We start from the raw sequence: 25132 nt of genomic DNA on the forward strand, positions 1-25132 counted from the left end.
TAGAGTTGTGGTGCGGAACTTTACACTAGAGGTGGTAAGGAGATATGAGGGGCAATGGTTGAGGTCACAGGAGGCATGGCTGTATTTTTTGTAGAATTTGTTGAATTCTGACCATTGTATGTTTGGGAATTGAGTCCAAATTCTGTCTGCTGCGATTGCCTCTTTTCCTGTAGGGTGGATTGTGATTGGATTTTGCTTGGATGGGTTGAGGATGAGTGTGGCTCTGGTGTTGGTGATTTTATTCTTGAAATGTTCTGCTAAGAGGGTAGGTGATGGCAGAGGTGTGTTCGTGGTGGTAGTGTGTGGTTTGGTGTCTGTTAATTCTTTCAGGATTTGGAAAATTTTTTTGGAATCTTGTGTTTCTGTGCCTATGAGCTTGGTATAGTAACTTTTCCTCTTGTCTTTTAGTCGGTTTTTGTATAGTTTGTTGATTTTTTTCCAGTCGGTTTTTGTTTGTTCTTGGTTCTTTTTTCTCCATTTTCTTTCTAATCTTCTACACTGTCTTTTGAGTTGGAGTAATTCATTATCAAACCATTGGTCTGATTTCCTGCTGATTCTGGTTTTGGTTTGTAGGGGTGCCAGGTTATCAAGGATGTTGGTGGATACATTTTTCCAGTGGGAGATGAAGTTTTTTGGGTCGCAGACTTGGATGGTTTCGTCTACCTTTGACCAGAAGATGGTTGGGTCGATATGTTTGCGTGAGGTATATGTGGTTTTTTTTGATTGAGGTGTGAATTTGGTTTTGGTCCAATTGATATTGAAGTTATAGATGTAGTGGTCTGACCATAGGGATGGGGACCATGTTCCGTTAGGAGTTTGGATTTCTTGATTGGATGGTTGGTGAGACATGAATGCTGCAATGTCCAGTTGATGACCTTTTTCATGCGTGGTTTGTGGGTTTAGGATCTTGAAGGATAATGCATTGAGGAAGGATAGACAGTTGTTTGCTGGTATGGAGGTTGGGTCTTCTAGGTGTAGGTTTAGGTCTCCTAGTATGAGGTTAAAATCAGCTGTTAGTGAATTTTGGTAGATGAAGTTTTCAAATTCGGGTCTCACAGTGGTCCAGTTTCCTGGTGTTATGTAGCAGAGCAGGCAGTTTAGAGGGTTTTTTTGTGTTGTGTTTGTGAGTTGGCACGCTAAGAAATCCATTTGTGGAGTGGATACTTTCTCGAGTATGTTTAGAGTTATGGAGTTTTTGAATATTATTGCTAGTCCTCCTCCTCTTTTTTTTCTCTCTGCATGTTACTGTTATTTTGTATCCCGGCGGGCATACTTCTTTTATTCTAGGGTCTGTGTCTGAGGTTAGCCAGGTTTCAGTGAGGAATAAGCAGTCAAGTTTTTCTGTTGTGATCCAATTTTTTATGTTTTCTGTTTTGGGTCCTAGAGATCTGATGTTGACATAGGCACATGTAAGGGAGGTCGTGTTTGTCTGTGGAATGTAAGTTGTTTCCGGGTATATGAGTGTTGTTGTGGTTGTTTGAGGTTTTGTTTTCGGGGGTGTTGAAAGAAAGGTACTTGAAAAATTCCCTTACTGTCCCGAAGGCTCACAATCTAACTAAAGTACCTGGAGGGTAATAGAGAAGTGAAAAGTAGAGTTAGAGGAAAAATAAAAATAAAATAAACATTTTAACAAGACAGCATTGATCTAAATACTTTGGAAGGTAGAAGAGAGGAGAGAAAGGAATAGAAGCATGATGAAGTGATGAAGTGGAGCAAGTAAGTTTAGGAGGAGCGATTGACGTTTCCAGAAAGGGCTTCTTCAGGGAAGATGCATCAAAAGTGGCCCTGACAATGTAGTTCCTGGTTGCTAACAAATTCTTAACCAGATGCTGAAATGGTTTGTGCTGGTCTGAAGAGAAGTGTTATTTAAAGTCTGGAAACTGATTTATTAATGACTTTAAATAAAAAGACATGTAGAAATTGTAGTCCAGTATTCTGTTAGCATGCCTGGAATACATATTTGCCAAATTTGTCCAGGGTTCTAATTTCTCTGCCCAGTGAAGTATTAGCGTATGAGCAAGAGCAAACACGCTTTAGGGCAGACTCAACCACAATAGACAGATGTTGAACTTGAGATTTATTAAACCCAAGGTAAGTCTGAATTCTAAAGAGAGAGTCTAGCTTACAAGGAGCTACTGGAATACTAAGAGGTGTCTCCCAGTTCTTAAAGAGAACCCTGATACATTCTCTAGGCCATTCTTCATAGTCTAAAGCTTCCATTAACTCTACAAGAGACTCCTCCTCAGACTCCATTTTGAAAGTAGGTGCTTGTCCTGTTTGTTGAACAAAATTTGTGAAAGATTTCAGGTAGCGATCTGCGACATAGAGGAGGTGAAGAAGAATCAAACAGTATTCCATAAGATTTATCTGCAGAGAATTCAGGGAGGTCATCACTAGAATGTGGTGATACATCAGAATCAGATTTGTCAAAGTAAGCTAGAGCATCAAATGGAGCATCGAGAATGTGTGGAGAAGAAGTAGACATGCTTTGCTCCCTAGAGGATAATGCATGCATTGAGTGCCTTTTGAGTGTCCATGCTCAATGCTGATTAGTCCTGGAGTGGTGCCTTGAGTGACACATCAACATATCCTCGAACTGGGCTGAGGCTGGGATAGAACAGTGTTTTTCAACCTTTTCAAGCCAAGTACTCCCTAAGCCTAACAAATACCATCCAAGTACCCCTGCCCAAACTCCGCCCCTGACTCCACCCTCATAATAATAGTACTAATTGTAATGCCATTTCTTCTATTTATTTTTATAAACAACCAAGGGCTTGAGTAATGCTAATTAAACTTTTCATACAACATTACATAAAAAGTACTTGTACTGATTAGTCACTATGGGTGAGTTCTCTCACACACATCCCCTCCCCCTTCCAGTGGTCTGACATCTTCCTTCCCTTCCTCCTTTCTGATCACCCTCCCAGACCAATATTTCTCCCTCTCTCATCCCACGGATTATGTGCAGCATTTTTCACCACTGCCCACCGGCCTCATGCCCATTCCTATCACCCCTCTCCAGCACCATTCCACATCTCTCCCTCCATCATTATGTCCACTATTCCCCCACCTTGCATCCCCTTTAATCTTTCCCTCTGTTCCCTCTCCACCACCATATCCAACTCAATAAAGAATTAATCTGTGGAATTTCTTGTCAAATTAGCCACCCATGCCATGCCCCCTAACACAAAAGGCACTTAAACCACAGCACAACCAGGTTTGATTTCCACTGTGGCTCCTTGTGACTTTGGGCAAGACACTTAACCTTCCATTGCCCCAGATATAAAAGGTGGATTGAAAGTCCACTAACGACAGAGGAAGTACCTATATGTAATATAAATATGCAAACCACTTCAGTTGCAATGTAACACAAAGCTCTGTTTCTAGTAGTACTAAGTCAATTATTATCAAACCCCAAACGATCGCAAAATATCATGTCTCCCTTACTTGTCTAAACTGCACTTGCTCCTCCTTCAGTCCTCAGCCCCCAGCAGCACTCCCGCAACAGATGGCGCAAGCAGCATCCCATACACTGCACGTGGCTGACCCAGAAACATTCTCTCTGACGTCAGAGAAAGCTTTTGGGTCAGCCACTTACATGCAGCACATGAATCACTGTGTGTGCCACCCAATGCAAGGAGCGTTGCCGATGGCTGAAGACTGAAGGAGCGAGTGCAGCTCCAAGAAGGTTGTCGCTGGAGTGGCAGGGTGGGCAGGAACACAAGATCCTGGGCGGGCAGCAGCAGCAGATGAATGGGTAGAAATTGTTGGGAATTGGGGCCAGGCTGCATACCCCCAACAGGCAGCCCGCATACCCTCTAGGGTACGTGTACTGCGGGTGGAGAAACACTGGGATAGAAGATACAGGAGCCTATGCAGGTTGCAACTTCAAAAGCCCAGCAAGATCTTGTTGGAGCAATGCTCAAAGCTGTTCCTGTAGCGATGGCCCAAGTACCAATGTTGGCAAAGGTATAGTAGGCGCTTGTTTTACTGGGTATTGAGGCGTCGAAGACCTCAATGTTGAGGCATGCCTATGAGAAGACACCAGCAGAACGGACAGTGATTGATCATCCTGGCATTAATGCTTAAATTGCATTGAGGCAGTGGAAGCCTGGGAAAATACCGAGGCTTGTCTGGTAGGGGAGATATGTTTGTGCTTCTTAGCTCTCTTATGAGGCTCTCCTGATGCAAGGCAGCATCTAAGATGAAGAAGTTGAGTCCCTGCTCTGCATCATCAATGTAAGTGGTTTATGTATTGATGTCAGAGTAAATTGAGGTTGAGCACCAGGATCAGAACCCTCAGCCATGCTAGATGTCTCTGAAATGGTACCAAAGAGCTTTTCAAACTGAAGTTTCCAGGCCTTAAGCGACCTCTTCTGCATGCAAGAGCAAGGCTGATGTTTGCCGGAAGTCTACCGAATTTCAAATGTTAAATGTGAAGTACTGGGCTCTTTAAATTGTTAAATGGCCCCAAACTATCCATAAAATTGTGTTAGGGGTGGACAAGTGTGGCCTGAAAAAGTGTTTGGATAGCAATGGTATTTAGCTTCTAAACAGATAATTTATCTATTTACTTTAGGTCTCTTGAATAATAGGCCTAAATCAAAAAGTGGTCAATACATATGTATTCAATGCCACAACCTATATGGTTAGTGATAAAGAATATACAGATTAAGTTAAACATCAGCACTAGCGTTTAACTTAATCTAGTGACCTTGCCAATTAAATATTAACCCCAAAATTTTCAGTGAAATAAAAGTTGCAAATTCTGGTTACTCACCAGATCAGTAAATTCTTTACATATAAATAGATATACATACCGCCAATAAATCCAAAAGTATAAACATGCCTTCTTTTTCAAGAAAATAGTCTTCTGATGCATAACATCCTATAACACAACACCTGCAATGGATATAAAAACAGAAATTTTTTTAAAAAAATTGCCACATATGATCATCTGCTCTTCCACAGCTTTTCTAAGTAAAAATGAAACTCATTATATAATACAGTACTGTGTTTTATAGAGCAGTAAAGTTTTGCAGTTACCAAGAGGCAATTGCCCAAATTACATGCAGTATCTGCAAAGTTTCAGTGTTACTTGTTGGGGGCTGTTCTAATATCTGCCAAATGTACAGAAAATACATTTACTATAATACTACACATATGACAGATAAAGTGGATTCAAGTAATTCCACTTACTACGGTGGCATTAAAAGTATAATTCCACAAGGAGCCATCTAAAGATAGGTGGCAAGAACATGTATATATTCTGGAATTGTAGTCATTTACATGTGTATTTTGACACATACATATATAAATGACTAGCATAGCAGCTAAGAACTACTTGGTAAAGACGTATGTATGTGCCATAGCATGTAGTTTACAAGTAGGCATTCACATAGGTGGAGTGCACCTTTACTTATACAACATATAGAATTCAATAATCTGCCAGCATATTTTATGCCCATTTAGGCAAGAGAATTTACACCAGCTCTATGGGTGGTGTGAGTCATTGTGCCTAGAATATGTGTCCTTGGCTTGTAATGCTGGTATTCTATAAAGAAAAAAAAGTGACGCTTACTTTTCATTAGAGAATAGGCTCCAAGTAGGTACATTAGAGATTCAGGGAGTCCCCAGGTTAAGAACAAGTTACATTTTTAAAGCTGTTCTTAAAGTCGAATTTGAATGTAACTCAGAACTTGTAGATTTTAAGATTCTTGCTGCTTACCTCTGCTTCCAGCTGACAAAAGGGCCAAATGTCCCTACCACTCTTCCCTCTAAGGTACAGCATGCACACTGTTCTTAATGTGGCCATGCATCATTCCTGAATCTGTTTAAGAAGTGTAGGAGTCTATGCCACTGGAAATACTGCTCAGTGAAATCAAATGAAGCTGCAACCACGTTCTTAAGTATGAGTTGTACTTAAGTCGGGTGTCTGTAACTTGGGGACTGTCTGTACCTAAATGTAGGTGCTCCTATATAGAATTTCCCTCCATGTAACATACCAGCTCAGGCAGTAAGTTACTATGCATTAACTACAAGGCCAATTCACTCATTCCCTGCTCCATTCCATGCTGTGCAGTTAGTACATTAATTAGAGTCAAGCAAGGGATAACTGTTAGCACAGCTGTACATTAAGAGGATGTGCTAGTTCACATATTAAATGCTTAAGTAAAGGACCCTCTAGTCTGGGAAGAAAAAAGTAACTTACAGCTTAATATGTACTCCCCCTTCTCCTTCCTTGCTACCCCTCTCTCCTATCTGACCAAAATAGCATATTCAAAAGATTAATCTAGAAGTGATAGCCAAAATAGGACATTAAACAAAGATGATCCTACATTAAATCCAGATTAGTTACATATTTCCTACTTCAGAGAATGGTGAAACATTTTAGATTTAGATATAATCCAAAATCTATACAGTAACAAAAAGTGTCCAGATCAGATGAAAATATATGGATCAATATTCAGTCAAGACAAGCAGCATTCTTTTTAAAACACTGGCAACCACAGCTGAAATAAATATGAATATTAAGCATTGGTAAATAGATAACGGAAGGCATTGAATAAGAACATAAGAATAGGGGGTCACATGATGCGCTCGTCGTGAACAGATTTGGTGCCTTAAAAGAGCTCGCATTAGCTACAGTAAGCTAGTGTTAGACAGACCCGGGGGCGGGTTGAACCTTTCGGATATCGGACTTTACAATGTAGTGGCTTTATTTCGGTTTATCCATGAGGGGTGGATGGGTCATTTCAAGTACTCCCCAGGGGGGTGGCTCGTTTCCTGGTGTGCACCGCATCCTTTTTTGGCCTTATTACATATGCAATTATCGGCGGTTCCAGGGGGATCCTCTAAACTGCATCTCCTGCAACTGCTTTGGTTAGCATGGAAAAGGTGGCGGAGAAAGCAGCTGAAAACACCTGATGCGTTGGTAATGCTGCCTTTGTGTGGTAATCTTGCCTTCCTCCCAGGGATGGGTCATTCCTGGTTCCGGGACTGGGAGCAGAGGGGGTGCACGACCTTGCGAGACCTGTGGGATGGAGGTGGGGTGGGCGTATTCCCTACCTTTGCCCAGCTTCAGCATTGGTGGGATATGCCGTCAAAACATTTTTGGGCATATCTTCAGGTCCGCCACTACTATACTTCATTACAGCAGAAATGGGGAGATGCTTGGCTCTATGGTCCCCTGGATGCACAATTTTTCTTGATACCACCTGCCATGAATAAACTTTCTATCTGGCATTAGGTGTTGCGGGCAGCTTTGACTATAGGTCCTATCAACAAAGTTGCCACTGTTTGGTGGCAGGGCGGAGGGGGGGCCTGGATTTTCTGGGTGATCAGCAAGAGTCCCTTGCTTTGTTTGGTCATATTCAGGCCATGGGCAGCTCTACAGAGCTGTAGGAGATGCAATTTAAGATATTACATAGGGCCTATATCTCTAGGAAACAAGGAGCTGCTATGGGACTGTGGGAGGGGGTTATCTGTACTAAATGTCATCGTTCTTCTGGGACTCTAGTTCATCATTTCCTGGAGTGCCCGTCCATAGCATTATGGTTGCATGTTCTTCCTTTTTTGGAGAAGATAATGCAACACACTATTTCCTAGGATTATGGTATGCTCTTACTGGGAGATCAGAGAGGACTGATGGAGGCGGGCTTCTCTGTCCCTCAGAGGAAATTCATATACATGGCAGTCCTGGTGGTGAAAAAGCTAATTTTGCACCATTGGGTGTCCGATCAGATGGCCTTCTTTACTCATTGGCTCAATAGGATTGCTCAGGTGACCCGCTATGAATTACAACAGACTCCCAAGGGGGGGAGGGTGGAAAATCAATGCTATGTGGGTCTTTGGAAAGCTGCTTTGTTATTGTGTCCCAGTGATCAGTCGGAGCAGTCGGAATACCCATATTGATTCTCCCTATTTCTTCTCCTGGGTTCTACAGGGGTGTTCCCAGAGGATGGCAGAGTGGATGTCTGAATGTGTGAGGGGGTGTGTATGTGGTGTGCATTTTGAGATTTGGATGGTGTGATTGTGGTTTGTGAAGGCGAATTGCGAATGGGGAGGATTTTCATATTAAAATTGTTGCTTGCGCCAGGATACCACACATATTTTTCATGTATATTGACTGTTTTGCATTTCTCCTACTGTTTGTACTTGTATTGTGCATTGCACCTATATACTGTTGGTTGCCTGTACAGCCTGTGTTGCGATCGCTAATAAACATATTTAAAAAAAAAAAAAGAAAAGAACCAATGATCCATCTAGCCCAGTATCCTGTTTCTACAGTGGTCAGTCCAGGTCACAAGTACCTGGCAGAACACAAATAGCAGCAACATTCTATGCTACCAATCCTAGGCGAGCATATGTTTACAGATTAATGTATTTAATATTTTATGAGACTTTTTGTGACCTCTGCCCATGGTTTTACCCAAATTCCACTTCTGTGGCATACCCAAACTTTTACAATAGATGGAATTTTATAACAGGCTATATACATTCCACTCTCTCTCCCCCTGGTAAAAAAAACCGTTCATAAAATTATCCCCTTATCTGTTCCACAAGTTATATACAGTGGTGCCTCGCATAACGGACGCCTCGCACAGCGAACGCTGCGCACAACGAACTTTATGTCTTGATCCGTACAACGAACTTCGTTTCACACAACGAAGTCGCCCGAGCTGCATCCTTCCGCGCAGGCACTGCGCTTAACTGCCCTCTCTCCGCCTGGTTCCCTCTTGCCCCCCCGACTCCCCGACACGATCGGGGCAAGAGGGAGCTCAAGCCCTCTTGCCCCCCCCCCCGACTCCCCGACACGATCGGGGCAAGAGGGAGCTCAAGCCCTCTTGCCCCCCCGACTCCCCGACACGATCGGGGCAAGAGGGAGCTCAAGCCCTCTTGCCCCCCCGACTCCCCGACACGATCGGGGCAAAAGGGAGCCCAAGCCCTCTTGCCCCGCCGATTCCCCAACTCCCCGACAATATCGGGCCAGGAGGGAGCCCAAGTCCTCCTGGCCACGGCGACCCCCTAACCCCACCCTGCACTACATTACGGGCAGGAGGGATCCCAGGCCCTCCTGCCCTCGACGCAACCCCCCCCCCCCCCCAACGACCGCCCCCCCCAAGAACCTCCGACCGCCCCCCCCAGCCGACCCGCGACACCCCTGGCCGACCCCCACGACACCCCCAACCCCCTTCCCCGTACCTTTCTGTAGTTGGCCGGACAGACGGGAGCCAAACCCGCCTGTCCGGCAGGCAGCCATCGACGGAATGAGGCCGGATTGGCCCATCCGTCCCAAAGCTCCGCCTACTGGTGGGGCCTAAGGCGCCTGGGCCAATCAGAATAGGCCCGGGAGCCTTAGGTCCCTCCTGGGGGCAGGGCCTGAGGCACATGGTCGGGTTGGGCCCATGTGCCTCAGGCCCCGCCCCCAGGAGGGACCTAAGGCTCCCGGGCCTATTCTGATTGGCCCAGGCGCCTTAGGCCCCACCAGTAGGCGGAGCTTTGGGACGGATGGGCCAATCCGGCCTCATTCCGTCGATGGCTGCCTGCCGGACAGGCGGGTTTGGCTCCCGTCTGTCCGGCCAACTACAGAAAGGTACGGGGAAGGGGGTTGGGGGTGTCGTGGGGGTCGGCCAGGGGGGTCGCGGGTCGGCTGGGGGGGCGGTCGGAGGTTCTTGGGGGGGGGGCGGTCGTTGGGGGGAGGGGGGGTTTGCGTCGAGGGCAGGAGGGCCTGGGATCCCTCCTGCCCGTAATGTAGTGCAGGGTGGGGTTAGGGGGTCGCCGTGGCCAGGAGGACTTGGGCTCCCTCCTGGCCCGATATTGTCGGGGAGTTGGGGAATCGGCGGGGCAAGAGGGCTTGGGCTCCCTTTTGCCCCGATCGTGTCGGGGAGTCGGGGGGGGCAAGAGGGCTTGAGCTCCCTTTTGCTCCGATCGTGTCGGGGAGTCGGGGGGGCAAGAGGGCTTGAGCTCCCTCTTGCCCCGATCGTGTCGGGGAATCGGGGGGCAAGAGGGCTTGGGCTCCCTCTTGCCCCGATCGTGTCGGGGAGTCGGGGGGGCAAGAGGGCTTGAGCTCCCTCTTGCCCCGATCGTGTCGGGGAGTCGGGGGGCAAGAGGGCTTGAGCTCCCTCTTGCCCCGATCGTGTCGGGGAGTCGGGGGGGGGCAAGAGGGCTTGAGCTCCCTCTTGCCCCGATGGTGTCGGGGAGTCGGGGGGGGCAAGAGGGCTTGAGCTCCCTCTTGCCCCGATCGTGTTGGGGAGTCGGGGGGGCAAGAGGGCTTGAGCTCCCTCTTGCCCCGATCGTGTTGGGGAGTCGGGGGGGCAAGAGGGCTTGAGCTCCCTCTTGCCCCGATCGTGTCGGGGGTGCCAGGGACCACACGGAGTCACCCACCGTACCACCCGATTCGGGTAAGCGCAGGTATCGGTGGGTGGCTTATTTGCGGGGGGGGGTGCCTTATTTTACATTTTTTTCTAAAAAGGGGGGGCTGTCTTATTTGATGGCCCTGCCTTATCATCGGGGAAACACGGTAGAAAAAAAAAAAAAATGAACAGTTAAGTCCCAGTTTTTGCCGCTGAGACTCTGCCCTCTCACTGTAAAATTAGACTCTACTTAGTCTGTCTTTAAATTTAAAAAATGTGTGTTGTTTTAAAAAACAATTATGTTTTTAGATGTATCTAAATAAAAATAATAACCAAAAATTTATCTTTTTTTATGTCATCTTAGCATATTTTATGCTACAGAACGAATTATTTTTTTTAACATGTATTGTTATGGGAAAACGCGTTTCACACAACGAACGTTTCACATAACAAACTTGCTCCTGGAACGGATTAAGTTCGTTGTGTGAGGCACCACTGTATATTGAATATATGTTAAAATTAACAAATATATCTATAGCATAAGAAAGCAAGCCAAAAGTATATCACTTATTCACCTCTATGATTGTTATAGCACTCCACATGATTTCACTTACCATATACTGTCTAAAGTTCCTAGAATTAATCTATTGTGGCCCACTCCACTATTGTACAAAACTGGATCCATCTTCAACAACATGAGAAGAACCTCTACTCCTTCAAAGCCAAACAGATCCTATTTAGGAAATATTTATGAAAAACAAATTTGATTCTCCAAAGAATTTGACTGCATCTGAAGATCATTTTAAAAAGATGGCATGAGAGAAGATACAGATATAGATTACTGTTCACATAAATTCAATTTTTGGCTCCTTTATCAAGAAGAAAACTAGATTGCTATTTCATTTTGGTTGATGATGGTTTTAGAGTCAACTGATCTGGGACCACCAAACAATTATACCAAGAGGCTTATTTTCCAAAATACTTAGACTTACAAAGTTATGCGGAGGGCCATTTTTGAAATGATATCCAAATCCAAGTTTGGATGTTTTGTGGAACACGCAGAAAAATCCAGCACCAAACATGCCCATTTTCAAAACTGCAAAAAAGTCTATCTTGTGTTTTTGAACATGACCCTTTTTTCAGATGTGCATCTAGTTAAAAAAACACAAAAAAACCCACCACATGTCCAAAAGAAAAACACATAAAACAAGCCATTGGGATGTAGGAGGGGCCAGTAATTTTAGTAGACTAGTCACACAGACAACCCAGCAGAGCAGTGGGGCACCTTAGGAGACACTACAGTGAACTTCACATAAAAAGGCCCAAGTAAACTTTTCATCAAAACCCCCTAATAGTGTATGGTTGGCCCTCCAAACCCCACATAAAACCTACTAGACCCAACTGTACACCACACCAATAGCCCTTATGAATGTAGGTGTCACCTATATATAGATACAATGGAATTCGGGTGGGTTTTGGAAGGCTCACAGACTCCACAATAAGTGGTTTATGGGCCTGAGTCCCCATCTCTATGTTTGACTACATGGCCCAAAAGGCTATTCTAGATATTTGCTTGCTGATCTATTAGGACTAGCCATAATTTTTATTTATTTGTTCAATTTTCTATACCGTTCTCCCAGGAGAGCTCAGAACGGTTTACATGAATTTATTCAGATACTCAAGCATTTTTCCCTGTCTGTCCCGGCAGGTTCACAATATCTGAAGCTATCATACAGGCAGGTATATACTGTTTCATTCACATCTTTGGTGGGGTGGGAGGGGGGTCAGTGTCCACTGGAAGATTATGAGGAGGGGGGATTGTGAGGATGGGGTCATGCCTTAATCTCTCCAGTGGTCATCTGGTCAGATTAGATATCTTTTTGGCACTTATTTGTTGTTAAAACAGGTCTAACCCCCAACATCCAAATTGTGCCCTGGATGTATTCATAAATGTTTGATTATGATAGAAAAACATCCAAGTCATAAACCTACCCTAGTCCCATTCACATCACGCATCTAACACAACCTCTTGAGATATAGATGAACTACAGAACAACAGCATTGAAATCAATCTAGAAAATAGGCTTTGAAAATAGTGAATTGGAAGGGTTTGGCAAGAAAAATGTCTATCTGCCCCTTTATGCCACTTTCAGATGTTTTTCTTTTTTGAAAATTAACCCCATAGTAACCTATGGAATTTTGTAAGTCTAAGTGCTTTGACAGTGAATCCTTAAATCAACAAAATAATTATTATTAATCCTAATTTGAACTGAAGGCTAAATGTTTTGTATATTTATCCAATCACATTGAAATCAATATTGTTTGTCTAGTTGATTTTGGGAGTTAACCAATACATTGTCATGTTTGAATTTACCAGGCTTCTCATCAGTTATGTTCAAATGATTTTTATTGAGCCAAATTTACCAAAATATAGATGGTACAGATGGACTAAACAAGGCTGTGAGTTATCAAAGAAAGAGAAAATATCTCACACAAAAAGAACCTCAATCCCCCCCCACTCCGGATTCCCTCACCCAAACAGGCGAACCAGAAAAAGAAACCAAAAGATACAATCAAGGCAAATGCTGAAAAATAAATGCAAAACAAAACCTCAATCAGAAATTTAGAAGTTGGACCTTCCCAAGGAAGAGATATAGTGATGGACTTGCAAATAAGCAAATCCATCAGTCGACCCTCTACACCAGGGGAAAATTAACTACTAGAACAAATAGGCAAAAAAGGGGACTCTTGGTGCCTCTCATCAGTTAAATTTTAACTATAAAAGTAAAGGATGGGTAAGGTGCGTGGAACATGCTGGGGGGATGTGGTTAAAAATTAATTAGATACCACTGACATTCAGGGCTATCTGACTAATTTCAAATGATTGAGGGCTAGATTCTCAAAAATTTGAGTTATACCTATGGGCTGTTATCGCAGCCATTATTGTAGCGATTTTTAAAAAGCAAGTCATTCTCCAAACAATGCTTATGCAAATGAGGCCGGCAGAGAGTAGTAGCAAAGATTCGCTAAATTTACATGTGTCCATTGCTGGTGATAGCAAAAAAACTTCCAACAAATTGAGCCGAAGTCAAATGATCATCCCACCTGACACTACCCACTGGCAGCAGGAGAGATGGCCACTCTGTCCCGCCACCAAGCAATGCCCCCTGACACCCCACCCAGCAGTAAGAGAGATGCCCAATCTTTCCTGCCGACACTCCCTGACATCCCCCGGTAGTAGGAGTGATGCCCACTCCTCCCTGCCACCAAGCAACACACCCCGACACTCTCCAGGCAGTGGGAGAGATACCCATTCCCTCCCGCCGTCACGCAACCCCGTGTACCTCCAATGACCCCCCTCCCCCTTACCTTATGATGGCTGGCTGGAGGGATGTCTATTCCCAGCAGTGGGAGAGATACCCACTCCCTCCTGCCACCTTGCAACCCTCGTACCTCCAACGATCCCCTCCACCTTACCTTACTTACGATGGCTGGCCAGAGAGATGCCTATTCCCTCTGGCAGCAGACCTGCCTCTTCTGATTGGCTCAGGTTGTTTAAGGCCCCTCCTATGGGAGGAGGCGGGGGTCAGAGGCACAGGGGTGTCAGGGGGGGAGGTTGCATGGCAGCGGGAGGGAGTGGGCATTTCTCCTGTTGCCAGGGAGGTCACTTGATGTCAGCAGTGGGAGGGAGTGGGCATCTTTCCCACTGCCAGAGGGGGGATATCGGGTTGGGGGGGGGTCACTTGACTGTGGCAGGAGGGAGTGGGCATCTCTCCTGCTGCAGGGTGGGGATGGGGGTTAGCACTGTCAGGAGAGAGTGGGTAGCTCTCCTACTGATCTTCAATTTTTTAAAATTATTATTTTAATTTGCGGGGGGGGGGGGTTGTTAGCAGTGTTGGGTGATTGTGTGATGTGACAGGAGAGTGGACATCTCTCCTGCCGATCTTCAATTTTTTAAAATTACTTTAATTTGCACGGGGGGGGGGGGGGGGGAGTCTGACCTGTCAAACCTTACTTTCTTGTCAGTGCCTCAGCCAATCAGCACTCAGGCACTGAACAAAAAGTAAGGCAATGACAGCTCAGACCTGTTGGCAAACTTTGGCCGCATATATGGCACAACAAGGTTAGAGAATCATTCGGTGATTATAGAGAATCGCTCAGAATGATCATTTTAATATTAATAACCTCTTTGTACTACATTTTCACACTAGTATTGGAGACTGCTAGAAAACTTGGAAAAGACCTTGGTAAGCTGTTTTGACAATCTGCTGCTAAAATATAAGCACACTAAACTGGATAGAACCGGTTTAGTGAACAAGGTAGATTTTAGTTTTGAGAATCTGCCCCTAAGAAGGCTGGTCAAATAGCAGGTCTAAGTTAACCAAATAAGAGCCTGACAGCACCACCTGGACGACCTATAGTTTCGGGTACACGATCACTCTGGAGCAGTGGTCTCAAACTCAAACCCTTTGCGGGGCCACATTTTGGATTTGTAGGTACTTGGAGGGCCGCAGAAAAAATAGTTAATGTCTTATTAAAGAAATGACAATTTTGCATGAGGTAAAACTCTTTATAGTTTATAAAACTTTCCTTTAACAGTTAAAAGGAAAGATATATAAACTATAAAGAATTTTACCTCATGCAAAATTGTCATTTCTTTAATAAGACATTAACTATTTTTTCTGCGGCCCTCCAAGTACTCTATTTTTTTCTGCAGCACTCACATTTAAAGTTCAATATCTTTTCTTTCTCAAAACTAGCACATTTCAATCACTAAATTGAAAATAAAATCATTTTCCTACCTTTGTTTGGTAATTTCATCAATCTCTGGTTGCACTTTATTCTTCTGACTGTGCATCCAATACTTCTTTCCTTCTTTCAGCCTCCTGTATGCTTCCTCTCCTCCAGACCTCATTCTCTCCCCCAACTTTTTCTTTCTTTCTCTATGTCTGTCTTTCTCTGATTCCGTGTCCCATTTTTTGCTTTGTTTCTGGTTCCCTGTCCCCTCTCCTTCTTTCTTCCTTCCTCCGTGCCCCATTTTTTGCTTTTTTTTCTGGCTCCCTGTCCCCACCTCACCTTCTTTCTTCCTTCCTTCCTGCCCTCCCCCATGCCACCACCGCTGCGGAATAGGCTGCTGCTGCTGCCGCTATCGGGAACAGGCCGAGATCTCCCTGCTTCTCTTCTGCACGGGGCCGACCAACTCTCGCTGCCCAACGTCAATTCTAACGTCGGAAAGGACGTTCCGGGCAGCCAGGCAGCGATTGGCTAGCCAGAACGTCCTCTCGACGTCAGAACTGACATCAGGCCGCCAGAGTTGGTCGGCCCCGCAGGAAAGAGAAGCAGGGAGATCAAAGAACATGGTGCCGGCCTGATCCCCGATGGCAGCAGTGAGAAGGGAAGGGAAGCAGGTTGGGCACCACTTCTCTAGATGAGCTGCGAACCGCACTCTAGGGAGAACAGTGGACCGCCCCCCCCCCCTTGGTACACCACTGGAGCAGCAGCGTGTCTGGCCGTCTCGTTCGTTCAAAGCCGCGGGTGGCGGCTCCTTGCGAGATCCGTGCCTGTGTCTGAAGCTTCTCTGATGTTGTGACATCAGAGAGGCTTCCGATGCAGGAGTGGATAGCGCAAGGAGCCGCCAACCCACGGCTTTGAACGAACGAGCCGGCTGCTGCTCCAAAAGGAAGAGAATGATCGCCTCCAGACCACGGGCCGCAAATAAAACCTGGAGAGCCACATGCGGCCCGTGGGCCACGTGTTTGAGACCGCTGCTCTGGAGCTATTGTCTGATTTTGTGGATTTCTATTTAAAAGGCAAAGTCATTAAAGCATGATCTTACTTCAGATATTGAATTATCAGGACGAGCCACATTAATAGTTTCCCTGGTATTTTATCAGGATAAAGATCTGATTTTGAGGCTCTATTATAATTTGAAGCAAGTTTTTTATTTAGGAGAAAGAATATATATTTATCCGGATGTCTCTAAATGGACTCAGTCAAGAAGAAAATAATTTTTTACATACCGCGATAAAGTGACTTCTTTGGGTGCTTCTTTTCAGTTAAGATTTCCTTGTTAATGTTTTATATTATACCAAGAAAATAAGTATATTTTTTATGACCCAGATCAGTTGCATTTCTTTTTAGAAGGAAAAGGAGTTTCGTTTGCACCCCAGTGATTGGAGTAATTCTAGTCCATTGTTAAAGCTGACGTTTTCACTCTAATTTCCTTGAAATAATTGCATTATGTTTTCTTTCCTGGAAGAGTTTCTCTCTTGTTCTTCTCCTTCCTCCTTAATTAGAGGACTGTGTATAAGTTGTATTTGTTTCCTGAGTCTGGCTTTCGGCCTGGTTTATTTTTATTTTAACCCAATAGGTAATTGGATGTATTAGTTTCCTTATATTTCCTGTTAAGCACAATTCTACTTAAATGAAAATCAAATAAATAATTTTAAAATTTTAAAAAAATTCTGAAATAACCATGGGGCTCATAATCGAAAGAGAAAAACATCCAAAAACCGGCCTAAGTTGGCACTTGGACGAACATTTCTCAAAAAGTCCAAGTGCCGATAATAAAAACGGGTTTTGGACATATTTCTTAACGACCTAGGCCTTCATAGTGCCGCTGAACGACCAAAGCTAAATGCGGCGTTTCGGGAGCCGTGTCGAGGGCGGGAGTTGGGTGGGCCATGGGCTGACTTAGACTTAGTTGTACAGCATGTATAACCATACACCTGACGATTGACGGAACTTGGACGTTGTGACCACCTAAAGTCACCAGATACACACCTAGTCACCAGATAAGCACTGCAAACACATAAAACAGACCCCCACACACTACCCCAGTGATCACCGGCCAACCCTCCCATAAAAATTTTAATCACAACTTTAAAATTTAGCCTCCAGACCATCATCACCTGGCTGCCTGGCATAGGAAAGCCTAGTTGTGCTGCACAGAGGCGTCTTAAACTGTCTTGGAGGTGGGTTAGGGATCCATGGAGAGGAGGACCCATGCCCATAAGCCCCTGTAATCACTGCATTGATACTTAAACATGTGCACTCCCCTATACACCCCCTAAAACCCTTTTGTACTGGCATATAAGTGGCTCCTGCAGCCACAAGGGCTATTGGGGTGGTAGATAAGTGGGTCTAGGGGATTCTGGAGGTGGTTTAGGAGGCTCACCGTAACCTATAAGGGAGCTGTAGGGAGAAGAAGCCATGGCACCCTTTTTGTGAAGTTCACAGCAGTGCCCTGTAAGGTACCCCACTGTTTAGGTGGCATGTCTGGGTGTGCAGTCCATCACTTTGCAGACACCTCCCACGTCCAAGAGGGCTTGTTCTAGGCATTTTGGACTTGGACGGAAAGTTGGACGAAAATGTGGTATAAAGATGGACAATTTAGTGGTTTGGACGATCAGATTGGCAGGACGTATAATTAGACGATTTTTGAAACGAAAAAAAGTTGGACGTATCTTTTGAAAATATGTCTTAAGCTCTTTTTAACTTTGGACGACTTGCAAGATGGACATGTTGTAAACGGACTTAGACATCCCTTTCAATTATGCCTCTCCATGTTTTTATCACTTTCCTAAAAAGCCCAATATGAATAAATAGCCATTACCATACACCAGTGTTTCTCAACTCATTCCTGGAGTATCCCCTTGCCAGTCAGGTTTTCAGGATATCCACACAGAATACATTAAGAGGATTCAAAGAGGGATTGGACAAGTTCCTGAAGGATACGTGGATTGAGGGATATAGATAGAGACAGAGATAGGATGATGAAAGGATATTGAAAGGTTTTAGACAAAGGATCACTTACAGGTCATGGACCTGATGGGCCGCCGCGTGAGCAGACTGCTGGGCGCGATGGATCCCTGGTCTGACCCAGCGGAGGCAACTTCTTATGTTCTTAATATGCATGAAATAAATTTGCATATAATGAAGGCAGTGTATGCAAATCAAGTTTATGCATATTCATTGTGGATATCCTGAAAACATAACTGGCAAGGGGGTACTCCAGGGCCAAGTTGAGAAACACTGCCATACAGTTTATTACATGCTATATGTTATTGTTTACTAATATGGTAGTTGTTGAATCCACACTGGGCAGGGTGATGATTTTATATGGAGCGATTTAATTTTACGAGCTAAGAACGAATACAAATGCTGGTATTTAGTCATTTACATAAGTGGCCACTTACACAAGTAAATGACCTCTCATAAAATACTGAAATAATGTGAAAGTACATGTATAGGTTTTATGGTATATAGGTGTGTATGGAGCAGAGTTTGGGTGGAGCTTAGGTAGAGCCCACATTTACACAAGTAGATGATAAAATTGCTTATTTTTTGCACATATGTGTGTAAAGTACATGCTAATATTTACAATAGTCACACAGCTGATATGATAGTGTCTACATATATACATTCTTTTTGCTTCTACTTGACTTTATAAGATATGCGCTTTTAGTCAGATTTTAACTGGGCACAGCTGTAAAATTATCCTGATAAGCTATGAATGTTTATCAATGTATAATTAAAAAATAATAAAATATCATACATGTCATAGATAGTTACTGAATACAAGGCAGAAAACCAAGAGAATCTCGCAAAGTATAACCAAGAAAAACTGAATACAGTGGGAAACACCCAGGCAGACAAATATGGGATTCAATAAAACAACTCTTTACTGTAGAAATACATGGCCATGGAGTCTAGGTTTTGGCCAATCAGGGACTTCCCTAGACTCCTCCCTAAGGAAGTCCCTAATTGGCTGAGGTGCCCCGGCCCCTCCAAAGGGAGGAGCCTGAGGCGCCTCAGCCAATCTGTGCTTTAGGCCTCTCCCTGTGCATCAGATGATGCGCCGGGGCGGGGCCTAAGGCCCTATTGGGGCAGCAGCTGGCCAGAGAACAGGAGGAGGAGGACTTTCCTCCTCCTCCCAAAGATTATCAGCAGCGTAGGAGCAGGAGGAGGGTCTGGGCACCTCTCCTGCTCTCAAAGATGGGAGCCTGCCTCAAGAGCAGGAGGGACCGGGCACCCCTCCTGCTCTCAACAATTCAAAAGGTTCCGGGTGGGTGGGCCGGGCCTGACCACCTGGGCCAACCAGGGGTGGGCCCGGGAGGAGGGTGGGAGGCCTAGTAGGAGGGACCGAGCACCCCTCCTGCTCCCAACTGGGGTCAGGTCAGGTCGGGGGGGGGGGGCGTGCCAGTCGGGGGGTGGGTGGGGGGGGAGTGGGAGTGCCATGCTTTTTTTCTGTTTTAACATTTTTGATACAAACAACACTACACTCAATAATGTGCCAAAAAATCCTAATATAGAAACAACAAAGAAGCACAACCAGTCACAACAGGGTTTGAATGGGGGACGCTCAGAATAAGCTACAACTAGCCTGAAACAACTCCACTCAAGAGGTAAAGGGGGCTCTCAGTGTGAACCATCAGCAATGGGAGCAGAAGCTCCGATGCTTCACTTCCGGGCTGAGGCGGGAAGCCTCCACCACCACACCATCATTGAGCTCCCTATGTGTATATGATAATAAAAGACACCTATAATAAGGCCCTAAATGAATAGTGAAATCAACCAACCCGTGAGCAATTTAACTCAAACGGTGAGACTACAACCTGAGCGACCCCCACGCAAACCCTGCCAGCCGAAACCCGCCAAGATAACAGCAAAACACAATCAAACCATGCTTAAATTCAATCAAAATATACTTATCCAAACCAAACTGCCACAATGAAAACGCCAGGAGCCGAAGTTCAACCAAGCTGGTTTCGGGGAGGAGCCCTTCTTCAGGAACCAAGCCCCCGACCGCAAACCAAAAAACAAAAAAATGAAAAAAATGCAAAATGCCGAAAAACGAGGCGGGACGGCTGGAGGGAGCCGTCCCGCCTCGTTTTTCGGCATTTTGCATTTTTTTCATTTTTTTGTTTTTTGGTTTGCGGTCGGGGGCTTGGTTCCTGAAGAAGGGCTCCTCCCCGAAACCAGCTTGGTTGAACTTCGGCTCCTGGCGTTTTCATTGTGGCAGTTTGGTTTGGATAAGTATATTTTGATTGAATTTAAGCATGGTTTGATTGTGTTTTGCTGTTATCTTGGCGGGTTTCGGCTGGCAGGGTTTGCGTGGGGGTCGCTCAGGTTGTAGTCTCACCGTTTGAGTTAAATTGCTCACGGGTTGGTTGATTTCACTATTCATTTAGGGCCTTATTATAGGTGTCTTTTATTATCATATACACATAGGGAGCTCAATGATGGTGTGGTGGTGGAGGCTTCCCGCCTCAGCCCGGAAGTGAAGCATCGGAGCTTCTGCTCCCATTGCTGATGGTTCACACTGAGAGCCCCCTTTACCTCTTGAGTGGAGTTGTTTCAGGCTAGTTGTAGCTTATTCTGAGCGTCCCCCATTCAAACCCTGTTGTGACTGGTTGTGCTTCTTTGTTGTTAACATTTTTGATGGCAGGAGGGAGATGACATCTCTCCTGCTTTTTTCTCCGGGGGAGAGGGGGGGCGTAACAGAGCAGAGCAGGGCAGGTGCAGCAGAACAGAGCAGGGCAGGCAGGAGAGATCGCAGCCTGGGGGGGTGTCGGGCAGATCTCTCTTGCCTGCTCCCGGACTCTCCTGCTCTCTGCCGCCGTTCCCCTCAGTGCAGGCCCGCTTTAAAACCACGGGGCTTGCACTGCAGGAAATGGCGGCAGAGAACAGGAGAGTCCGGGAGCAGGCAAGAGAGATCTGTGCTGGGCTGAGCTACTGTCAGGGTGTGCGCATGAGCGGGGATCGTTCTGGCCGTGGGTAGGGAGCGTGTAGGGGGACGTGCTAACGATCGTCTCCATTTGCATGCAGGCCTTTGCTGAATCAGTCAGCCAGCATGCAATAGGAAACGGATTGTGCACGGTTTGGAGGTTTAGTGAATCCTGCACTTTGTGTGTCTTCAGGAAGGGGAAGTCATGTTTGACGAATTTACTTCCATTTTTTGAGAAGGTGAGCAAACAAATCGATAGCGGAGACCCGGCGGATATAATATACTTGGACTTAGGGGGTGGGTCTTTGGTGTGGGCAGACTGGATGGGCCTGGCCCTTTTCTGCCGTCATTTTTCTATGTTTCTATGACTTCCAGAAAGCGTTCGACAAGGTTCCGCACGCAAGGCTTCTGAGGAAACTACAAAGCCATGAAATAGAAGGGGACATACTAAGATGGATAGGCAAATGGCTGGAGAACAGATTGCAGAGGGTCAGCGTAAATGGGAAGTTCTCGGACTGGGAGAAGGTGACAAGCGGTGTGCCCCAGGGCTCGGTTCTCGGGCCCATCTTATTCAATATCTTCATAAATGACCTGGAAGAGGGAACAACAAGCAATATTATCAAGTTTGCAGATGACACAAAACTAGGTCGGGCAGTTGGGGCACAAAAGGACAGCGAAGAACTGCAGAAGGATTTGAAACAGCTGGAGAAATGGGCGGAAAAGTGGCAGATGAAGTTTAATATAAAAAAATGCAAAGTAATGCACCTGGGCAGGAAAAACAAGGAGCATGAATATAAAATGTTAGGTGTAACTTTGGGCAAGAGCAAACAAGAAAGAGACCTGGGGGTACTGATAGACAGGACCCTGAAGCCGTCGGCTCAATGCGTAGCGGCGGCAAAGAAAGCAAACAGGATGTTGGGTATGATAAAAGAAGGAGATCTCGAGCAGATCGGCGGATGTCATAATGCCGCTTTACAGAGCAATGGTCAGACCACACTTGGAATACTGTATCCAACACTGGTCTCCCTATCTAAAGAAGGATATAACCCTGCTGGAGAGGGTACAGAGGAGGGCCACGAAACTAGTAAAAGGTATGGAGAATCTGAGCTACAAGGAACGACTCGGAAAACTGGGTTTGTTCACCCTCGAAAAGAGAAGACTGCGAGGATTCGACAAAATAGAGCAAGAAACACCGTTATTCACGTTGTCAAATGTGACTCGGACAAGAGTTCATGGACTGAAATTGAGGGGCAACAGGCCCAGGACAAATGTCAGGAAGTTCTGTTTCACACAACGAGTGGTGGATGCTTGGAATGCTCTCCCGGAGGAGGTTGTGACGGAGACCACCATTCTGGGATTCAAGGGCAAGTTGGATGCACACCTTCTTGCAAATCACATTGAGGGATACGGGTTAACAAGGTCTTCATCAGGGAACACCTAGCTTAGCCTCTGCGTGTGCGAGTCGCCGGTCTAGATGGACCTAAGGTCTGATCCGGTGAAGGCATTTCTTATGTTCTTATGTAATGGCAGAATATATGTAATGACATCACACATATACAGTATTCTGCCATAATAAAATGTGCAAAGTGAGTTCTTGAGTGTCTTTTTGTTGTGCTATAATTGCTGGATTTTCCACTTCAAAGAACCAGTGTATTATGATTACATAGCTCTCATCCCATTTGGAGATATATATGCTGTGCTTTGCAGACTCCTGATGAAGGCTTTAGCCAAAACATGGCCTGTGTTGTTTCCCACTTTGTATTTCTACAATAAAGAGCTAGTTTTACTGAATACCACATTCGTCTGTGTTTCCCACCATAGATATTTACTATTTACATTACATAGAAGTGAAACACAAACCTTTGTATGAAGATCATTTTCACAAACAGCAGACAAAATAAATAATATATCAGCTTTGATTTCCAATATAACAGCATCTTCTTTATCATCAGTTCTGCTTATAATATTTTTCAGGATTCCTGAAATGACAACATTTAATAGAACTAAAAGGTCTATTTCCCTACTGTTACTGTATAACAAACAGACATACTCAACTATGCAACTGTTAATTCCAATAGTCTCAATATTGTGGTGAGAAGCACAGCCATAAAATAAAGAAAGTTATTGCAAATTTTCTCTATTATTACATATATGTAACACTGAATGGTTTCTGATCTTTAAACAAAAGATAATATTAGACAAAGGGAATCTGAGTAAATATATTACACAGTTTTTAAATTACTACCTCATTTTTTAAAAGAACAAATGAGCTTTTTACTAAGCTTAGCTAATAAATGGGCTAGTGCGTTCTAATATGGAACTTTTCTGTACAATAAGCCCATTGCTAGTATGACTTATAAATCAGGCATTTTTTTCATTTGCTGAATTTCTGACTGTGCACTAAAGTTGGCATTAGTGTACAGCCATTAAAAAGAAATTTAACATGGAAGCACTGACCACCTCCTCTTAAGGAAGCATTAAGGGCTCATTTTACATAGCGTGGAAGCGGCTGCTGCTGCGGTAATCTCCCCAAAGCCCACAGGGATTTAATGGGTGTTGGAGCATTTGCCATGTAGCAGCTGCTACAGCAGCTTTGTATGGGGGGAGGCAAGTCAGCATTATTCAGTCCGCCCGCTTAAATTGCAGTGAGTTGCTCAACAACCGATATTCAGCTACATAAGAGGTGGCATTTGGGAGGAGCCAGCAATATTTAGTACTGGGACCCGCATAGTTAACCTGGCCAAACTAGGACAGTTCAATAACTGTCCTAACTTAGCTGGGTTAGGGATATGGGTCCTGGCTCTGAATATTGGTTGGGACCTGCATAGCCTTTTTCGATTTTGTCCTTTGAAACATACAGTAGTCTACCAGAGAGAATATTTGAGAAATCTGAAAACCGCAAAAATATATATGAAATTAACCTACATAAATTTCTTTTATTTTAATACATTTAAAATTATACAATCTCACATCACTTCTTACATATAGATTAAACTAAAATATTTTTCAGCTTCTAAAACTTTGCCTAAGTAAAAGATGACATGACATAATTTACCCAGCAGCTGGCTAATTGCTCCCTGATCACAGAGATCCTGATTCACAGCTTCATCGCCAAGGGACACCATAGACCTTAATAACCGCAGAGAGTAGCGCATTTGTGCTCGCTTGTTGCCACGACCACCTGAACCATGGAAACAGTTACCATGGCTAAAGAAGGGATCTGAAAAAAAAAAATACATATAATAATTTATTATTTCTTGTAACACATAATAACTTTTAAAAGAATAAGCGCCGAGGCCGCACTGAAACCAGCGGCAAGGCACCAGCGGCAGCAGACAAGAGCACAGCTCTGCTCCTCCCCCAATCCAGCAGGGGAAAACTTTTGCGATAAAAGGAGGAAACGCCAACGGCGTGCGGCTGTTCGGCGCGCCGGCGAAGGCACATGGCAAAGGCGTGTGCGCCTTAGTGAGCGCCTTTGTGAAGCAACTGCCGGGAAGCTGACTGGACCTGATGCAGTTCAGACATCCACTACAGTAGTTTGCACCTCTCTGAAGAACTCTGCAGATCTGTCTCCTAACTTGGAAGACTGCCTCCCAATCATGGATGTTCTCCCCACGGACCCATTGACAAAAATTGATAAGTATTTGCATGTTTCTCTATTCTGCATGTCTATCCAGCTGACTGAAAATCTGATAAGTACTTGCATGATTAGCTAATTTTTGCATGCTTAGCCAACTACTCTCTCGCATCAAAAAGTCTTCTGTAAATCAGCATTTAATATTGTTTCTTATGTTCTACTGATTGGTCAGTTGCCCACCAAACGTCATGAAAGCTGCTCCAGTCACCTTCAAAGCCAAGCTACACGATTGGCTCTCCTCTCTACTATCGTCTGGTACATTCCCCGAGGAGTTAGGTCAGATTCTAATCACACCGATTTTAAAAAAACCCCAAGGAATCTATCCAATTGACATCGAATTACAGACCCATTGCAAACATCCCCTTTTTTGTAAAGCTGATGGAACGCTTGGTAAACCAGGACTTAGTAACA

The 25132-nt window shown here is 44.8% G+C and overlaps 1 protein-coding gene across 2 annotated transcripts in view; it reads right to left on the minus strand.

Annotated features, from left to right (window-relative positions):
* LOC117354200 (GTP-binding protein 10-like) overlaps positions 1-25132 on the minus strand; it is a 366380-nt gene that overhangs the window by 178677 nt on the left and 162571 nt on the right. For both annotated transcript variants that reach the window (XM_033931252.1, XM_033931248.1), the window contains exons 13-16: positions 24140-24304; positions 22945-23063; positions 10970-11088; positions 4821-4902 (exon numbers count right to left, since the gene is read on the minus strand). In XM_033931252.1, the coding sequence (XP_033787143.1) occupies positions 4821-4902; positions 10970-11088; positions 22945-23063; positions 24140-24304 (485 nt within the window). The remainder of the gene's footprint in view (positions 1-4820; positions 4903-10969; positions 11089-22944; positions 23064-24139; positions 24305-25132) is intronic.

This window comes from Geotrypetes seraphini, chromosome 2 (genome assembly GCF_902459505.1).
Source record: "Geotrypetes seraphini chromosome 2, aGeoSer1.1, whole genome shotgun sequence".
In the NCBI taxonomy this organism is placed as follows: Eukaryota; Metazoa; Chordata; class Amphibia; order Gymnophiona; family Dermophiidae; genus Geotrypetes; species Geotrypetes seraphini.